The 21,187-nt window shown below is 39.3% G+C and overlaps 1 protein-coding gene across 1 annotated transcript in view; it reads left to right on the forward strand.

Annotated features, from left to right (window-relative positions):
* Positions 1-21,187, forward strand: part of LOC114651767 (hepatocyte growth factor activator) — an 88,724-nt gene that overhangs the window by 27,361 nt on the left and 40,176 nt on the right. Inside the window, exons 4-6 of the mRNA XM_028801723.2 lie at positions 2,399-2,472; positions 9,550-9,663; positions 13,543-13,674. Of these exons, the coding sequence (XP_028657556.1) occupies positions 2,399-2,472; positions 9,550-9,663; positions 13,543-13,674 (320 nt within the window). The remainder of the gene's footprint in view (positions 1-2,398; positions 2,473-9,549; positions 9,664-13,542; positions 13,675-21,187) is intronic.

Here is a 21,187-nt window from a genome sequence, read left to right on the forward strand (position 1 = left end):
AAGGCAGACCTCATGAGTTCAAGCTTTAAGCCACGTTTAGTTAACCCTGAGTTACCTTCAGTCCTTTTCCTTACGTTTTAATAATTCATTGTTAAAACTTCATCTAAGTATATACTGTAATACTTTATAAATGATTATATATAATTAACTACAAATTCCATAGTGGCACTTATTCTGCACAAATAAATCTATTCAGTTCCTTCACTGCTGTAAGATCATTAGGCTCAGTTAGAAGGACAACCCATAAAAAATTAATGAAGCTGCACTCATCAGCATCTGGTGAAGCTCTCTTTATACAGTATGTGTTTGCATTTGTTATAAAGCCCTCCTCTAAACCCCTCAGCACCTCAGCAGCAGTAGTAGCACTGTTGATACGTGCCATCTGGTCAGTTAAACTGCAGGTGTTCATTGTGGCCATTCCTGTCTTAACCTGAACTCCTCCTGCCATTAAGTGACAAACCACAATGGTCACAGTAGTGCTGAACTTGACTGAAGTCTTACCCAACTTTTGAAGTGTGGCCATGTATTACTTTTGCTTGCAATAATAATACTACCATCATCTTAATTATGTTACTTTAAAGTCATCATTTTCATGGCTTTTAAATCTTTTCAATAAATAAGACACTTCAACAGCACAGTTAGTCACAGGAAAGAGTATGAGAAACAGGCAGTCTGTGCTTATGGAGCTCAGAGGAGTGGTGTGATGGGGTGACTCACTTTAGCTTGGTTTGTTCATTTTATTTATTACCTAGCATGGCGATTTAACCTTTTCATAAATAAAATATTGTATACTTTTTCTAGGAGTATACTGCTGTCATATTTTTTTACTATAGTGGTCAAATCTTTATGATATGTAATTTATGAGTAAACATTGAAGTGTCTACTTTATTATTTTTTGAAGCAAGTTAACTTCAGTTCATAGTTTGTAGCATCATAACAATTATTGTCTGGGAAAATCATCTCTCTTTGACAATAAATACATGACTCCTTTTATTGGCTAACTAAAAAAGATTACAATATGCAAGCTTTCGAGGCAACTCAACTCAACATCTTGCCTGAAGAAGAGGCCATAGGTGCTTTGGAGCTCTGCATTTTTCATTTATAGCTGGATTGATGACTATTTTGGCAGGGAAAGAGTGAGTGTGGGTATGAGGGTGATGGGCTGGCACCCCGTTTAAGGTCTGGACTTGCCTAGTGCCCAGGACTCCTTACATATCTACTTGTTTCCAATGTATTTTTAAAGTATCATTAGATCTATTTTGTTAGGCTCTAAAGAAATCAAGTATCCAATGTTCTACTAAGTTCCATGTCATTGTGCAAAAAGTGTGTTATACTGTACAGATGCTCACAGCATATGTATAAATTTCTATTGAATTTCATAGATTATGTGTTCAAAAGCACATGACATGTTTCTTTATAATATGATGTTAGTTTATTTTTTTTAATAGGTTGAAGTATTTATTTGAATAATATGCCCTTTTTCTCCACAGGCGTAGCTAGGGTTTTCAGCGCCCGGGGACAACTGAAGATTTTGCGCCCCCTCCTGTTTGCCAAAATGCAATGGGGAAGGGAAAGAAAATTTTAAAATGGCACCCCCTGGATGCTGCGCCCAGGGACAGATGTCCCCCCTTGCCCCCCACTAGCTACGCCACTGTTTGTCTCTGCTGAGGAAGTCATTCAGGGTTTCACAGTTGCTCGTCCTCCAGTGTGACTGGATGCAAATTTGGGGTCTTTTTAATATACTAGAATAGCATTTGAGCTAGTGAAGTTAAAGGAGAACTCCATCTCAACAGTCAGTCGGGCTTCTAACTACAAGGGTCCCTGTTGTTAGACTACTACATTTTTCATCCATCTATCCATTTGAAGACTCTTTTTACATTTCAGGGTTACAAAGAGACAGTGCCCATGCCACCAGCACTGGGCAAAAGGGAGGCAAGCCAGTCCTGGACTTGGAAGTAGTCCGCTGCCATGTCTGCACATACACGGAGTGAACCAATTTAGACTCATTAATAAACCTGCCGGCATATTTATGGGACATAGAAGACACAGCCATTTGGAGAAAATGCAAACTCCACATATTCATTTTGGTAATCATACTAATTGTAAAATTCAAAAGCTTTAAGGAGCTTCAAGAGGCTTTGAGGCTAAGAATCTGCACTGGTATCTGGAAGGTTACCAGTTTAAATCCTGTTACTGCCAGAAGGGATCCTACTCCGTTGGGCCCTAGAGCAAGGCCTTTAACCTGAAAATTGCTTGGGGTGCTGTACAACAGCTAACCCCAACCCTCCAAAGGTCATATGAAAAGATATTTATTACAGTGTACCAAATATCAAAAAATGACAGAATACAGCTTAAGTGTTCCTTGTTTTTTTTTAATTCAATGTGTTTATCGTTACAGGTGTGCTACTACTCATAACTTTGACCGGGATCAAGAGTGGGGCATTTGTGCTCCTCTGCCTGACACTGTTCAAGGTAACAGACTAAGATTTGTGCTTCCTAAAAGCTTTGCTTTAGAGGTCCTAAACTTTAAAACATGAAAACCTCAAAAGATTAGACCAGTTTTTAAAAATGTTTACTTATGGCATTATTGGAAAACAAAGAAAATGTGGCTTCTGACCAGTGTTGTATGAAGTACTTAGCAACCAGAGTAAAAATTGTGTTACCTTTCTGGAAAGTGACTCTAGCAGATAATGTTAAATTTGCCATTGGGAACACTAGAAGCTTAAGAGTATCTGATATTAAGTGTACTTAGGTACAAGAAAATGTACGCTCTCTCCCTGTTTTATACTGAAAAAACAACAAGATGAGAAAGAAAAATTTGGGACTCAATTTTCCTGAATCAAAGATCAAGATAAATCATTAATGATGACAATGCTCACCATTATTGATGGTCTTGACCATGGATGACCTGTCAAAGACACACTTTAAATATGGAGCTCCATCCTCTTCTAAAGCAGGTCCAACAAAGAATGTCGACCTCTGGTCAAGGATCTATTAAGTACAGTATTCGTAAGACAGGAAATAACAGGGTTTGTGCTGATCAAGTTGAAAGTGCAGTCATTCATCTTCTGGTTGCTTCTCTTTTCATTCTACTAGAAATGGAATCCATGTTAATAATGGCATGTCACTCTTTTTCTTCCCCTCAAGACAACATGAACCATTTCCCATGAGGCACTCCTCAGGCTTGCTTGTATGACAACATATACATCCTTAAAAAAATTTAGGCTAATGTCTTTTTGTGTGTGAGATGCGTTACAATCACTAAAGTGTGACTCAAGCAACTGGAACCTGAAGCAGTGACATTTAGCGTGAGTGGACTTTGTAATGATTGTATCCTAATTCACTGGATAGAGTGCTAATAGGAAAAAGGTACAGGCCTCTCCCGCTTTAAGAAGAAGTTGATCCATTCCTGAAAGTCCCTTCATAAAGTGAATTTTTATAATCTAATTTTAATTAATTTAAGTGGAACATTTTTAAGCGTTCTTTGACTACTGTAACACCGAATTACATGTAAAATGAACAGAATTAATTTAATTCATAATACTAGTCCTCAAAACAAACTGTAATAAGCCATTATACTTCATTAAATGATGCTTAATAAAGTGCATAACCTACACTTATGGATGCAACAGTTTTCTTCTGTATCTTTGGGAGGTACCACATCCCGAAGTGCAGAATAATTTTGAACAGGATTTGATTAAACTCCCTATGGTGTTCATCTTCTCAACTTATGCTCAACAGACTATCAGAATATTGTATTCAAATTTTCAAAAATACAAAAAATGTTTTGAGCCTTTACAATCTGTTAAGTTGATTCTGATGTACAGTCGTAATAAAAATTTAAAAGACATTTTGGTTCATGCTTCATGCAGTTTAAAACCTAAAAATCAATTCGCATGGGACATTCCATTTAGGGTTAAAAAGGTTATAATTAACAGATTGTCCCATAAAGATAAGCTTACACTTGATCACTTTAAGTTTCACAGTCAAAGAAATGGCCTTTCATTTTTTTCCTTGGGCGTGTCAACTATAGTAGTTCTATTTTGGAGCCATGATGCACAGGATGATGTGAGAAGACATGTGAGGACACATGACAGGGTGAGCGAACCACAGCACGTGAACACACAAGTGCGCCCCGCTGCAGCCTGTGGATCAGCATCACCTCGTATGGCGGGCTGTCATCAGGACATTAACTGGACGCAGTGGCATCAGCTGTGGAGATAAGTGAGAGTCAGATTGTGCGTCATCAACACCCAGCCCCACCCCTGGCCCCCTAGACCCTCGCACAAGTACTCTAGTCTGCAGCAACATCTAGTTGGGCTGTGGGGAAGTGTAACTGAAATGAATGTGTTACAGGCCAGACCCGATTTTAGGACAAACTAGGCCAAACCAGTTTGCCGAAGCAGATATGATGATTCTAGTCCAAACTAGATTATCCTGAAATCAATACAGAGCTCCCGGGACAAACTGATTGATCCTAGTCTAAACTAGTTTGGCATGCAATCGCACTTTCCTAGGCAAAAACCGATTTATCCTATTGCACATCTGACAAACTGGCTTGGCCTAGTCTAAACTAGTTTGTCCTAAAATTGGGTTTGGCCTATAACAAATGCATAGATAATGGAGTGTTTGCATAAGTGGCACACATTTGATTCTTCATATTCATGATTTTTTTCTGAAGTGGGAAAGCCTGTATTTAATAGGTAGGGTAGACTTTATTATCCAAAAGGAAAATCTGTTTGCGGCTGGATAGTACAAAAACATAAAACATTTGGATAACTGACTGAGTAAAACATTGTGTGTATTTGTGCAGACCAACTGTTTTCTGGTTTAATATTGCAGCCATCAGTGTGTCTAGCAAAATACATTCGAGTAAAAGCAGCCATTTGTGTTTAAAAATGTGCTGAAGTTAAAACAGACAGAAAATGTTAAATTCAAGCGAAGCAGAAACATTCTCAAAACCTACTCAAGAGCCATAACAAAGTCTACAGCACGGCGATTGAATTTGATTCTCCACACCCAATGAACGAGGGGGACATTTTACACTGAAACTTGTACTTAGACTTCATATTCGGATTCCTCCATTTTGGTTATTTCTTTTGAGGCAAATTGCAAAAGACAGAAATAAGTTTTTAGTGTAATGTGACTCAGTTTAATTTGGACATTGAAATGTACAAAAGACAACTGGTAAGATTTAGAATACATTCATAAGATTCTCACACCCACAATTCGTGGATCTGGAGGGCTGGAAACTAACTCAGCAGCAAAACCAAATCAGTTTATTTTTCATATACTTTAAAATTGACTGTGTGCACTGTTTTGATTGCCTATTAAATTTAAAGAGTTAAAAAAAGTTTCAAATTACTAATTCTTGCATTTTTTAATTTTTAATTTGATAAATTATCTCCTGTTTTGTGCGGCACGGTGGCGCAGTGGGTAGCGCTGCTGCCTCGCAGTTAGGAGATCTGGGGACCTGAATTCGCTTCCCGGGTCCTCCCTGCGTGGAGTTTGCATGTTCTCCCCGTGTCTGCGTGGGTTTCCTCCGGGTGCTCTGGTTTCCTCCCACAGTCCAAAGACATGCAGGTTAGGTGGATTGGCGATTCTAACTTGGCCCTAGTGTGTGCTTGGTGTGTGGATGTGTTTGTGTGTGTCCTGCGGTGGGTTGGCACCCTGCTCAGGATTGGTTCCTGCCTTGTGCCCTGTGTTGGCTGGGATTGGCTCCAGCAGACCCCTGTGACCCTGTGTTCAGTTTCAGCGGGTTGAAAAATGGATGGATGGATGGATCTCCTGTTTTCAAAATCAGTAATGGGTCAATATTAATTAAACAGTACAGTGAAAATGTATTTATTGAATTATTTAGTCTTTAATTTATATAATAGCATTAATAATGTTAATAATGTAACCAAGCACCTAAAAAAAAGATGGCATATAGCATACTAATTTCCTTCATTAATTGAAAACACTTCAGTCATGTCACCTTTTAATCACTGATATTTAAAGTTGAATAAAATAAACTTTGTCTCTGTTCAATTATATCTCATAACTTCAGTCCTGCAGTAAGCATAGCAGTTTTTCTCTGGATGTTCTCAAATGCTCTTCCCTACCTTGATAATACTCTGAAGACCAACATTTAGATGAGGCCTCACTTGACTTGGAGCCAAAAGGACGTGCAATGGAACACAGCTTACAGTTTGCCTTCTTCCATCACTTTCATTAGAACATTAGAACAATCTGCACGAGAACAGGCCATTCAGCCCAACAAAGCTTGCCAGTCCTATCCACCTCCACTGTATTTCTTCCAAAAAAAACATCAAGTTGAGTTTTGAAAGTTCCCAAAGTCTTATTGTCTACCACACTACTTGGTAGTTTATTCCAAATGTCTATGGTTCTCAGTGTAAAGAAAAACTTCATAATGTTTGTGCAAAATTTACCCTTAACAAGTTTCCAACTGTGTCCCCGTGTTCTTGATGAACTCATTTTAAAATAAGTCTTGTTCCACTGTACTAATTCCCTTCATGATTTTAAACACTTCAATCATGTCACCTCTTAATCTTCTTTTGCTTAAACTGAAAAGGCTCAGCTCTTTTAATCTTTCCTCATACTTTATCCCCTTTAGCTCTAGAATGACCCTAGTTGCTCTTCTCCGGACCTTTTCTATCACTGCTGTGTCCTTTTAATAGCTTGGTGACCAAATCTGCACACAGTACTTAAGATGAGGCCTAACCAGTGTGTTATAAAGCATGAGCAGAACCTCCTTGGACTTGTACTCCACACATCCTCAAAGTAGGAATACCTGCTGTTAGCAGCTCCCTCTGGCAGCACCCACAGCTCTCTGCAGGGCTGCCCAATGGAACTGCAATTCCCAGGTTGCCCTTGTGAGTATGCACATGAGTGATCTAACAAAGGGACGCTACCACTTAGCATCCTGGGGGAGTCCATAGTCCTGATAGGTGCTACCCCCCCCATCTCCCAATAACATTGATCTTCCAAGCATGTCAAGGTCCATCAATCTCTACATTGTTTGAGTACTCCTGACCAAAGGTTATCTAGTCCTAGCCATTGGTTATATGTCTAATCTTTGTAGAACTTCTATCTCTGCAATATACAAATGAATGTTTAATTAAATATTTAATTAATATTCCTTTTAGCTGCTAAAAGATTTTTGAGTTTTTCACAGGTGGAAACTTCAGATAAATATGATGTGACAGAATTATCTATTTCTTTTTTTTTGTATGTGTCCCCTCTGTTATTTACCACCTCCTCCTTAATCATTCTGTTACTGTAAAAACACAGAACAAACCATTCAGACCAACCTTGACATTTTCAGCTCCATCTTTGTCTGGCCGCTGTTTAGCATTTTCAGTGTTCTTTTTATCTGTTGTTTGACTTTCTCACATTAAATACTGTGGCTGCCTTTTATTCTAATGTACATACTCAGCCAGTATTTTCTATTGCTTCTAGATTTCAGTGAACTTGTCCTGTGCCACATGTTGCTTGTCAATGCTCCTCAGCTGTCTCTAACATCAAAAAATTCACCCAAAAGTTTCTTTAACACTTCGTTGCTTTTAACCATTCAATAACCCCCATTGTCTGAATTCCAATTGACTATTGCAGGATTTTAAGGCTTAAATGGATTCTCCTCTTGCTGATATACACTGTTAAAAATAATTTCTGATTAAATATCTGAGCCCCTGCTTCTTCACAGCCTGATTTGTTTGAAAATCGAACTCCTCCATTACCTTAACATTCCAATCGAGATCTAGTGTTTTGGTGAATATTGGCACTGTTTTGATCTATAACTCAATCCTCATGTTCTACTTCTACAATTGCAGCGTTCTATTTGAACCCAAATATCTGTGCTCATTACCTGTTTGCAAAGCAGATGTATAGTTAAATCTTCTCTATCCGTCTGCCTGTCTTTTCTAAATAAAATCTCTTCATTTATATTATAGACATCCCCATCTCTCGGATTTAGCCTTATTTAGATTTGGTTCTTGGTAAGAGCTGCAGAAAAATTTGAAACACCCCCATGCAATTATCTGTCCGCTCCACAAGGCTTATTCTCACCTGAACAAAGCTGGCAGCACTGTGAGGATTATGTTTTTTGATTTCTCCAGCGCCTTCAATACCATCCAGCCATGTTAAGGGGTAAACTCACAGATACGCATGTGGATGAGCCTATGGTGTCCTGGATAATGAACGATCTGTCAGGCAGACTGCAGTTTGTGAGATTCAAGCTCTGTGTTTCTGATATGGATGTGAGCAACACAAGGAACTCCTTTTTCTTTTCACTCTGTACACCTCAGACTATAAACATAACATCAGGTCATGTCACTTGCACAAATTCCCAGATGATTCTGCACTTATGGAGTATATTGAAAGAGGTGATGAGAGAGTATAGGAGTCAGGTGGAAAAACTTTGTTTCTTGGTGCTGAAAAAATTGTCTGCAACATAACATCAGAAAAACCAAAAAATTGTTTATTGATTTTCTCTGCATCAAAGAGCCTCTATGTCCGATCACTATTCAGGGAGCTCCTGCAAGTACTTGGGGGTCCACATCAATGGCAGGTTGGGCTTGTCTTCTAACACAGAGGAACTATATAAGAAAGGGCAGAGCAGACCCTTTTTTCTTAGAAGACTGTGTTCCTTTAATGTGGGTAGTGACATCCTTCACATCTTCTATAACTATAACTGTGATGACCAGTGCGATTTTCTATGCTGTGGTGTGCTGGGCTGGTAACATCACTTCAAAAGTGGCCCAATAAATCAACAAGCTAATTGTAAGGGTGAGTTAATTTATAGAACACGCTCAGGTAGTACAACAGGAAATAATTAAAACAAAACTGAGTGCCATTATGAACACTACCACACATCATCTGTCACACAAATGATGAAGACTTTCAGCCAACAGAGTATTCAGCAGAAGTGAGTCAAGAAATGCTACTGGGGCTCCTTTATACCAACAGCAATACATCTGCATAATGCCTCATTGGGACTGTGACAGTCAAGGCAGAACTTTCTTTTTAATTTTTATGCTTTATAGTCATCGTTGTGGATGTTCAGTATCTATCTATCTATCTATCTATCTATCTATCTATCTATCTATCTATCTATCTATCTATCTATCTATCTATCTATCTATCTGTCTGTCTGTCTGTCTGTCTGTCTGTCTGTCTGTCTGTCTGTCTGTCTGTCTGTCTGCCTGCCTGCCTGCCTGCCTGCCTGCCTGCCTGCCTGCCTGCCTGCCTGTCTGTCAATCACATACTTGGTTTAAAACTTATCAAGTCACAGAGAAAGTTGAGATTAATTTTTGATTAACACTTTACATTTTAATATAACCATCAATCTCCCCATCCTCAATGCTTAATGAAAATTCAGGGTTTTTGTGTCTTGACATGCAAACTCCACATGACCAGGCATGGGATGATTTTTAGCTCATGTTAAGAGAATGCAAAATGCAGCCACTGTTCACTACCGTGAAGTGTTTGCATTTTAAGGCTGGTCAGAGCTCCTTCTGTTACTGATACTCATTTCTCTTTTTATACAAGATTACTGTAAAAGCAAACCCTGTCTCAATGGTGGACTCTGTGTCAGTGATCCTCACTTGATGTCCTATCACTGCATTTGCACAGAAGAATTTACAGGGAAGACTTGCAAACAAGGTAGGCACATAATGTCCATTAATTCAACTTTTGATATGCTGAATTTCTAAATAACAACATGACAATAAAATGTTTCTCAGTGTCAAAGGTATTTTCCTGCTTTGTAATTTAACAGTCTTTGAAGACATTATAGAATTTACATAATAAATACTGTCTCCTCTGTTTCCTGATCAATGAAGTCCAAGATGTCTGACTTCCAGAGAAGGTCGGTGCCATCTAAATGGGTTACATGGGCTCTTCCTTTGTATGTAGTGTCATTATTTTTATAACAGTCGGCATATGCAACTGAAAAAATAAAATAATTCCACTGAATCGAATTAATGGATCAAGGTTGTCCCATTCCAACAGCATTAGACAGTAGCCAGAAACCATTGCTAGATTCTGTGTATCACAAGTATTGTTTTTTTTGTATTTCTTTAATGTTAAGATCAGTGATAACTTGTCGATAGAGAAGGCTATGGAACTGCATACTATGGCACTGTAAGATAACAAACAAACACGAAAATTGGTTTGGGACACATCCCTGTCCCCATACAATGGAAATAAATGAAAACAAAGTACAGTGGAACCTCGGTTTGCGAGTAAATTGGTTTATGAGTGTTTTGCAAGACAAGCTAAAATTTTTAATAAATTTTGACTTGATAAACGAGCAAGGTCTTGCAATATGAGTAGTATGTATATGCTTTATCTGCTGAGCGTCATGTGATCACAACTGAGCTGATGGTAGTTCTCTCTCTCTCGCTGCGGGATTGTGGGCAATCGTCTCCTATTCTCCATCTGAGTCGGCGTGCCTCACTCATATAGTCAACATCCGTACGAGCGTATACTGTTTATTACAGCATTGTGACTGTGTGTGTGTGTGTGCGCGCTGTGACGTGCGAGTCCCCGTCTTGCACCCCAAAACATGAATCCGAGTCTCAGTACTTTTGCAACACCAGCTTTATTCATCTTGAAACAGCAACAGCGCGGTTATTTATTGTAGCGGGATCTGCCGCTCTCCTATACACAGACACAGCAGTCAGGCAGGGCCGTGGCCAAGTAGTACTGTGCCCTGCGCATTTATAATGTTCCTTGTTCCTTGTATCACCCATTGACGGCAGGCGCTTATAGCATGTCCGCGATCTTTCCGGATTAGCTTTTATGGCGAACTGCTACAGCGCTGGAAAACTGCGATTGCTTTGGGACGCTCTTTTGCGTGTCGTCCTGTTGAATGGAATCCCACAAGAGTTTAGAAACTCACTCACACCAGCCATGATTCTTTTCAATAGTAAAGTGCAGGTTAATTTGTTTTATGTATTTTTACTTTATATTTTGTATTAATCATTTTTATATGAATAGTTTTGGGTTGTGGAATGAATCATCTGAGTTTCCATTATTTCTTATGGGGGAAATTTACTTTGATATACGTGTGCTTTGGACTGCGAGCATGTTTCCAGAACAAATTATGCTCGCAAACCAAGGTTCCACTGTAGTTGTTTTGCAAAGATGAAAAAGACATCCTTTCAGACAGGAGTCCAGTACAGAATTGATTCAAAAACCTCCATTCATATAGGTTGCAGGCAGAAAGGAGCGAGTCCTGTAGGATGGACAGCAGAAGTGACTTCAGAGAGGAAACGGCTGTCAGTCTTCCGTTCTGTAGAGGAAGGAAGAGATAAGACACTAGCACCCAGTACCAGACCCTGGTTTGTCAGATAATTACCGTCACCAGAGCCCTTAAGCTGCCTCTCAAGCACACGCACATGACAGCACATATGAAGATAACCTTGATTCAACAATTTAGAGTCCATACCCACATATTCTAGTACCAGATTTGGAAGGCAGAGACTCTCTCTGTAGAATTAGGTGTGTGCAATTCATTTATCTCTATTCAGTTGGCAGGAAGTTTGGTGTAGTGTTGCTCAGAAGAGCCTCCTGGTATTTGAGATTTGGGTAATGGATGTGCCATTCAAACACATGCTACAAGGTCAGGGAAAACATCTACAAATGTGTGTTAGACATGTCAGAAGATCAGATTCTTCAATACCAGACACCCTGGTAATAATTAATGATGAAGATCACTCCAGAGGGGTGAAACAGAGATAGGAAATGCAGTTTATTGGCTATTATTAATAGCAAAATACAGAAGTCAGGTGGAGGCATTGTTCTTCTATAGTTGTAGAGTATTGTATCAAATCCTGACCAGGACTGTCTGTAGGCAATGTATGCATTTCCTTCAATATCCTTTGGTTTTTCTCCAGGTGTTTCGGTTTCATGGCAAAATCATACATTTCTGCATTATGGGAATCACAAAATAGGTCCAAAGTGATTGTGGGTGAGTAAGTGTGCCCGAAATTGGACTGGCGCTGCACTCAGTGTTGGTTTCTGCCTTGAGTCTAATGCTGCCAGCTACAACAGGACCCTGAAACCCTTAAACAGAATATTTACTTTCAGAAAGCAAATTTTTGTGTTATTTATTAATTTTTACACTTTTCTAAAGAGTTTTTTGGATTCCTTGGTGACTATTCTTGGATTTCTGAGATTGAGATTGATCTATTTCATCCTGTCTTGGTTCCTGACTAAGTTGTAATTGTCAAAGCGCTATTTTGAATATTGACGGGACAGGGCCGTTTTGAAACTTTTGCATTGCCCATTGCCGAAGCAACCTCCCAGAAGTCCTTGGGAGCATGCTTGTGCGATGTCTTTAGCACATCCCTTTAAAAGTATTATTTACACAGTGTTCAGGTATCTGTGTTTTGGATAAACTAAAAGACTTATCGTGCGCTTCTCTGTATTTTTGTTCTCAATTTTCTGACTTCCTTTCTGGTTTATTATTCTGATTCTTGTCTCACATTTCTGGCTTGAAGAATGATCATTTTGTTTGTTTGGTTTTGACCTTGGTGCACACTCTGTTTTGTTCTTGTTTTATCTTCTGTTCCCGAAATAAAAAGCATTCTGCTTCAGAAAACAAATTGTTTATGGTAAACTTTCATTGTTACATAGAATTTGTAAATTAAGAGTATTAAAATGATGAAGAAAAACAGAAAAAACTGTGTAAAACAAGATGGGAGGACAAGGTAAACAATTGGAGTGTCACCACAACCATCCCTGTCTAATGGATGGAAAAATCACAAGAATCGACACATTTAGGCACTTCTGTCGAGGAGCTACGGTACTTACTGTTTGTCTCTCACAGTCGCAGGATCACAAATGAGCACCAGCTTCTGAGTTATCCTGTCTTTATATAGCAGGGACAGCAGAAGAGGCGGGGCTTCTAGTGGTTCTTCTTCACCATGTCTACAGGCTAAAAGTGTGCCCTCTGCCACTCAGGAGTAGGCATAACTTTCCCAAAAGAGCTCTGAAAATCCCCCCTACTCACACTTGTCAGACAGCAGTTATATTTTTATCATTTGTATTTTAAATAGTTTAGTTTGCTTTATGGAATATGTGCTTAGACAATGATGTGTTGTATCATTGTTAATGGCCTAAAGTACACACAGTACCTATAAAGAGTATTCGCCCCCTTGGTTTCATATAATATTGTAATGCAACTTTGAACACAGTGGATTTAATTTGGCTTTTTTTACCCTAATAAACAGAAAAAGAATATCTGATGCCAAAGTCAGAGTAGATTTTTAATGTACAATGTCATTTATGTTACTGACTGATTTAGAGATAATTTTAAAGTCAAATAATATGATATATTCATTTCTACTTTTATTATTCTTAACTGAACTTCAACACATATGAAAAAAGTATAACATCTACAAAACCTTAATTATATTAGCAAATGGCAAAACAGAACTGACTGCATAAAGATGCATACTGTAATGTGGTACCATTATTAATTTTTACTCCAAGGCACATCTGATATTTCTTATATGGCATTTGTCTTATTTTCAGCTAAATGCTATGAACCAGTTCATCTCAAATACTATGATGTGGGAGATATATGGGGAAGAATCTATGAAGGAAGAGTCGAGCAGTGTTCCTGTTCAAAAGGCATTATTGAGTGTCAAGTAGTACGCTATACAGGTGAGAAGCGACAGTATTTTATACAAAATAGTTGCCTAAAGAATATTGTGTTTTTGAATATGTTAATCCATTGACACAGTATATAAAAGAGTGGATGATTGCTGATTAAAAGCAGATGAACTAAGTTCTCTTGGAAGAATGAAGGAAAGCCTCTGTGGTACCAACTGGCGTAGGTGGAAACTGTAGCTGGAACACAGAAGCTCTTTGTTCGAATTTCAGATCATTTGCTAAAATAAGCTCTGCCTTTTTTGGCCTAGAAACTTTTGGAAGTGTTACATTCTGTGTTGTGTCCAGAGAGAGCTATTTGGCTTTGTTTAATTCTTAGCATTTTTGAAGTGTTCGTAAGGTCCAGAGAGGCAGCAGGATTCCGATTTATTTCTCTATTTTTACTACTGTTGTTTTACTGTTGTTTATCACTCTCAATTTGATTCTTTTTCTGTAATCAAGACACTCTTAGTTTGGCTTACATGGCATTGTTCCGGGTTTAGTGACACTAAGAGAGCATCCCATATCCTGTGTAAACTCAGGAAAGTTGTTTAATATTTATTTAGCTTTCTGGTTGAGAAACAGATTTCAGGCAGAAAACAACACGGTGAGTATGATGTCACATGTCAGAGGCTTCAGGCTTATGCCTCACAGAACCATCCACATCTTAGCAATGGAAATATTTTGTGCAGTTCATTCACTTAAGCAGAGTGTGGAGATTGAGGAATGAAATTACCAAATTTAAGACTAACCAAGAAAAAAAAACAGATAACAATACCCACTCGAAGTCAGTGACATTCAAAGCCTGACGCAGTGCATTTGGAGAACCTGTCTGATCTCCAGATTTAACAATATCATGCTCAATATTTTTATTGCAGTGTTGTCTAAAGTGTGGTACCATGATGAGAGGTGGTGGTCCAGCAGGGATAAAGTTAGCCTCATGAATGGATGCGGTTGAATGCTGGGAATTGCACTTTGGAAAGACTGTCTTGCTTACAGTGCCACTACAAGGCTACAATGATGACAAAATGACCATAACAACTACAAAAGCACTTACTTTATACTTGCTTGTATTAAAGAATTTATGAGTGTACTGTCATTAGGTTTTGTCCTTCACTGAACAACAGCAGCGTGAATTTTTCTGTAGCACTCTGGACAGTCTTGCCCTGTCAGTGCACAGACTGTTTTCTTGTCCAGGTGTTTCCACAGCATGCAAAAAAGTCTGAAGAGTGGAAAAGTTGCAAAAATGCAACAATTCAAATTCAAAGTCCCAAGCATGAGTGGATCAGTTATGTTGGTGCTCTGGGGTGGTGAGGTTCTCAAATGTTAGGGTGTGGTAATGCTTTTTGTATCTTTAAGATAATAATATTCTGATACCATAACACAATCAGTGTCTACCTAGGAGCTTTTCCCTCCACGCCAGAAATTTCTGGAAACAAAGAACGTTCTTAGAGTTCCTCCTGTCAGAGATGAAAAAATATTTTTCTCACAGACTGATACAGCACAATAATGAAAGCTAAAAGCAAGAATGCATAATAAAAAGGAAGTGCAAGTAATGTCACATATCTTCTTATATAATACGCTACCGTGGCTGTCCGTTTGTCTGTCCAGGATTTTAAATCACCTGTTGCTCGCAAATCGTTTGAAATATTGACCTGAAATTTGGGATACATATACTACGTGACGTCTACTATTCACTTTCGGGGTGATAATTGACCTCCAAGGTTATTCCTCTTTTAATTTTTATTTTATTTTATTGTAGAATCAACTCTCTGCAGCGGCTAGCAGGGCGACCATGCCTGTTCTCATCCCTACCACCTTCGCTGTCACTTCCCCTACCTCTTTATATCTTAAGTCATTCTTCAGGCAGATTGAAGACTTAATTGCCATCTTAAGTGAAAAATTAAGGAAAACGTACAAAGTAATTGCAACACAAACACTGACTTAATCAGTTTTAACGCGAAAAGATGCCAACGAAAGAAGAGAAGAAGCGAGCTGCTAGGGTGCAGAAAAGAAGAGTTGCTCAGGAAGCAGCAAGTGCATCAACCTCTGAGCAAACGAATGGTAAACGTACAGAGAAAGAGGATGAAAACTAGGAATGCTCAAGTCAAGTGTATTCACTGCATGTTATCGTGCAGTGCATTGTTAGTAATAAGTAGGAATGAAATATATGGTTCAGTGGTGGCTCTGTGGCTAAGGATCTGTGCTGGTATCTGGAAAGTTGCCAGATCAAATCCCATTATTGCCAGAAAGGATCCTGCTCTGTCAGGCCCTTGAACAAGGCTTACTCTAGGGATACTGTACAATGGCTGACCTTGTACTTTGACCCCCAAAGGTCATGCAAAAAGACAATTTCTCCTCAGGGATTAATGAATGTATATCAAATTATATATCATAAACATGCAATTTATTGTATATGAGTTTAAATTGTATAAGTAGAATGCACATACCCCAGTGATGCCCTGCTGCTCAGAGAGGTGCTATATAAAACAATCAACATAATTGCAAGTACTGATAATGCTAATTTCACTTTAGTAAATAATTTTGTCAGGAAAACAAACTGATATTGGCATACGGTAATGCTGGCTTTATTACTACATGCAACATAAGTTAAGGTCTAAGCAGAGGCAATCAGATTGAACTCTTAGCTTGAGTTTCTATTGTGAAGGAACCAGGCCGTCAGTGAGTCCCAAACCTGATCATGCAAACACAGCCAGGGTTCAAATAATGAGTGATTTATTAATCAAAATACCTCAAAAGCTGACAAAAGCACAAAGCACAGGTTCTCTCTCCACAATACTCTCTTCCCTCCTCTCCCTACCACACTGCCCTCCTCCAGTTGAGTGTTGCCTTCCTTCCTCCCAGCTCCGACTCACTTGGATAAGGGAATGTGGTCCCTTTTATTGAGGACCCGGGAGTACTTCTGGTGCCACTGCCCAATAGAATTACTTCCAGGTCATACGGACGTCCCATGAATTGGGGAGCGCATCTCCCTGCAGCACCCACTTGTGGCACCCACGGACCTCAGCAGGGCAGTGCTGCCAGACTACAAAACCCCCGGCATTCCTTGCTGCTGCCATCTGATTCCTGGGAGGATTAAACATTCCCCAGAGACATTCCTTCCCTGTCCTCTTCTTTTCTCATGGCCGGGGAAGGTATTAAGCCTTATGGACGCCTCTCCATTCACTTGGGGTTTCCTGCCTGGGTGAGGAACCATCAGTTCTGGCTGAGATGTCTGTCCATCCATGCGACCTCCTTACTTCTCTTGACCGGGATGCCTTTACGTTCCCTTGAGGCCACCCATCTGGGTAAGGGATCTTCCTCTCTCCTGGCTGGGATGCCCGTCCATCCTGTGTGACAACTACAGTATAAATTTAGGCAAAACAGCCACGAAAACTTTCTGATTCTGTAAATTCAAAATGACCCTTATTTAAAAAATATATTTATTTCAGATACCACCAGGCAGGTACAGGGTTTTGTCACAGGGATTACTGATTTTGTGTATACTCTATTTATGCACATATTTAAATGTTCACTTTCTGAATTATGTATTTGTGTGTAACGGGTGAGTGAGCATTAGATGTGAACTGGGTCAGCCCTGGACGTGAACCTGCATAGCCTATGCTGTGGTTCAGAATGCTAAATATTTTGTGCTTTAAAGGCCAATCCTCTTTGTTCAAGTTGTTTTATACAGTCCTGAATACAAAGTAACATCTCAGCAGCAGATCTTTGCAGGTTTCCTATGTACGTGTATAATGGAATCGGATTGTAGAGTTTGGGTTCATTTGCTTTACAATTGAGCATGAAATAGACATGGCGCACAGTTTCCTGTTTTAGTTAAGTATTATTAGTTTTCTAATGCTCATTTCAGGATGTTAATTTATTGATTCTACTTGTGCAGTGAGCAGCGTGTGGCTGTCGTTTTATGAGAGTAGCTGGCAGGGATCCGCAATGACTTTTGAAACTAGCTACGTATCCAGCAGACTCGAGCAGATATCAGCACAACACAGCTTGATGAAAACAAGCAATTTAATTGACTTTGACATTTTCTCGTTTTTCCCCCAAGAACTCTCCTTTTAAGGTGTCAGGATTGAATGAGTGTTCATGTCAGAACTGATTAAATGCAAGAGTTATGTCTTCAGGAGAAATATGTTCGTGGGTCACTTTATGTGAGTATTTTCATTTGCAAGACTGGCTGAAGCAATGACATCTGTTAGAGCTTCATACTCTAGTGCGGCTCGATCTTCACAAGCCAGTTGATTAGTTTGTGCTTCTCTAATCAAGTCTTCAGTTTCCCAGCAAATGCTAGCCTGGTGGGGCAGTCAGACTGCTCCTGAATTGAAATGGAAGGGATGAAAGCTAGGCAAGTGCAGGGGGGTGCACAGTCTGAAAACTCCAGACCTCTTTTGTTGTTTCATTATTTTTTTTGTCTGTTTATTTAGATTATTAACTTTAGCACTTATCTATGTGTTTTGCCTGAACCAGACTGCTATACTTTATTCTGTATATTATTTATTATTTGCTTGTATCAGTTGTGGCCATTTGACACAGCGGGCACCTATGTAATTTTTTCTTATTTTGATATAATAATAGGAAAATAGATAGATAGATAGATAGATACTTTATTAATCCCAATGGGAAATTCACATTCTTCAGCAGCAGCATACTGATACAATAAATAATATTAAATTAAAGAATGATAATAATACAGGTGAAAAAAACAGACAATAACTATGTATAATGTTAAATATCAGACGTGCAGTTCCCAAGACGCACATACTGAGGTCTGTCTTTAAGATAGTCCACGATCCATGCCACTAGGTATGAATCTAATCCCATCTCTGTCAGCTTGTCCCTAAGGAGCAGAGGTTGGATTGTGTTGAAGGCGCTAGAGAAGTCTAGAAACATAATTCTTACAGCACCACTGCCTCTGTCCAAGTGAGAGAGGGATCGGTGTAGCATATAGATGATGGCATCTTCCGCTCCCACCTTCTCCTGATATGCAAACTGCAGAGGGTCAAGGGCGTGTTGAACCTGTGGCCTAAGGTGGTGAAGCAGCAGCCTCTCCATGGTCTTCATCACATGTGATGTCAGAGCAACAGGCCGAAAGTCATTCAGCTCACTAGGACGTGATACCTTTGGGACTGGGGTGATACAAGATGTTTTCCAAAGCCTCGGGACTCTCCCCTGTTCCAGGCTCAGGTTGAAGATGCGCTGTAGAGGACCCCCCAGCTCCGATGCACAGACCTTCAGCAGTCGTGGCGATACTCCATCTGGACCCGCTGCTTTGCTGAAAAACATTTTATAGCATTCCAGATCCTGTCTGTTTTTCTTTTTAAAAGTTTTCCACATAGTAACCTGGGTCACCTTCCTCTATGTTTCTCTTAGCTTCCTAATGCCTTCAGATGATCATGGCTCTTTTAGTTTTGAGTACATGTAGTTTTTTCCTAAATCCTTTTTGATTTTTTCCTGGGTTTTATCTTGTGAAATCTGGAGGAATGGCTATGAAATGACCAATCAAAGAGATAACATTGCCACCCCTTGTGTAGTTCCCTTTAAATATATATTTACTATTAGGGCAAGCCCCCCTGATGCCTTTGGTGCCCATCCCCCAGTTGCGGCCAGAATATTATTAAAATCTGTAAATGTACAAAAGAAAAATGATTATTTATTGGAGCAAAAATCACAAAATTCTATAAATATGTAAAACAAAAATTAATTATTATTTAACAGAATAAAAATCATGAAATGAGAATAAAATATTTACTTTCTTACCGATTGGAGTATTCCTGTTAAACTGAAGTTCACTTTGCTCGATGAGTATTTATAAGAGACTAAATAAACGATCCATTCGTTTTAACTGACAAAAACCACGACTTTCTTGATATTTTAGTTTATAATTTAAAAATGGAATAAGAATCTGAAAATCTAACAACATCTCATTAAAGTTCGATAAATTCTGAAAAGAATGATACCAAACATATATATGTAGGTTTTAAAATAAGCCCGATTTAAAGCGTTACAAAAAACGTGACATAAAAACATTATTTTCCTTTAATCTGTTTAGGAATTGAGCCTATGGAGGTAGGGCCACCGGTTATTGCTACTTCTATAGGTACCGATCATGGTAGACAGCGGAGGTGCAATAAAAGGAGGAAGAATTCAAGACTGCTCTTGTATGTAGTGCTTTAAACATTGTAAGCTACTAGGGGGCATACCACCACCCTAAGCTGGACACACATAGGCAGGACACAGGTTCCAGAGAACCCTCAGTTTATTTACAGTAAACACACTGTGCACAAGTCACCAACACAACAATCCCTTCTTGCCATTAGTCCTTCTCCCTCCACTCCTCCTCAGGCTTAGTCCTCTCCTCCCGACTCTGGCCTCCTTATGGAGTGAGGTTGCTCCTTTTATAGGCCACCTGGGCGAACTCCAGGTGCCTAACAAGGTGGCGGAAGCGGGACCAAATAAGGCCCTGGAAAGGTCCATGTACCCCCTAGCAATGGCCATGGGTTTCAACAGGGTTGAGCTCTCATGCTCATAACCCGTGGCCCCACTGGAAACCAAGGGGGCAGCCCTCTATCAGCCCGGGGGAGAAACTGTCCTGATAATACTCTCTCCCCCAGTCCTTCCACACCTTGGGCGTCCTGGCCAGAATCCTTACCTTACTATCTACATTGAAGAAGTGCAAATACTTTTAAGTAATGAAAACAAATTGTGCCAGGATATCTACAGTGTATCTGCTGCATGTTTTTGTTGATGAGTATTTGCAATCTGGGTGCCTCTTTTCATTACCTCGCCCTATGTGGAGTCTCAGGAGCTTGTTGGACAAACTGCTATTATCAGGTTTCTGTTGTCTCTGGATTCAACATCAAAACATTGTTTCTCGGACAGTCATTCACCTTCTACCAATCAGCTTTTAAGTTTGCTTCTGACATCATAAAGCAAGGACTGTATCCACAGATTCACACAAGTTCATATTGCTTTCTTTTGGAATTTAGATAGGTAGATAGATAGATAGATACTTAAATGATGACTATGGACACTGATAATGTCCTCATATCTCATAAGTCTTATAAACAGAAGGAGTCGCTTGTTGGTTTACAGATCTTCATAATTGGAACTGTATTTGTAACACTTATTAGCACAAAAGTCATTACAAATATAATTTAATGCAACACAAAGTTGTATTTATTTGAAATTAGTTAATGCCATGAAGAGGTTGCTTCCCCTTTTTGGTGGATTAAGATCTTAAGAATAATTAATTATATTTAGTTACATAAATGGAAGACATCCATCCATCCATCCATTATCCAACCCGCTATATCCTAACTACAGGGTCACGAGGGTCTGCTGGAGCCAATCCCAGCCAACACAGGGCGCAAAGCAGGAAACAAACCCCAGGCAGGGCGCCAGCCCACCGCAGTGGAAGACATTCAATACTTATTTATATTTTAAAAGGCATGAAACATTATCACATTGGAATTTTATTTTAGATTATTTTTACTGCCTACTAGTCATCTTT

Source organism: Erpetoichthys calabaricus, chromosome 5, assembly GCF_900747795.2.
Source record: "Erpetoichthys calabaricus chromosome 5, fErpCal1.3, whole genome shotgun sequence".
Lineage (NCBI taxonomy): Eukaryota > Metazoa > Chordata > Cladistia > Polypteriformes > Polypteridae > Erpetoichthys > Erpetoichthys calabaricus.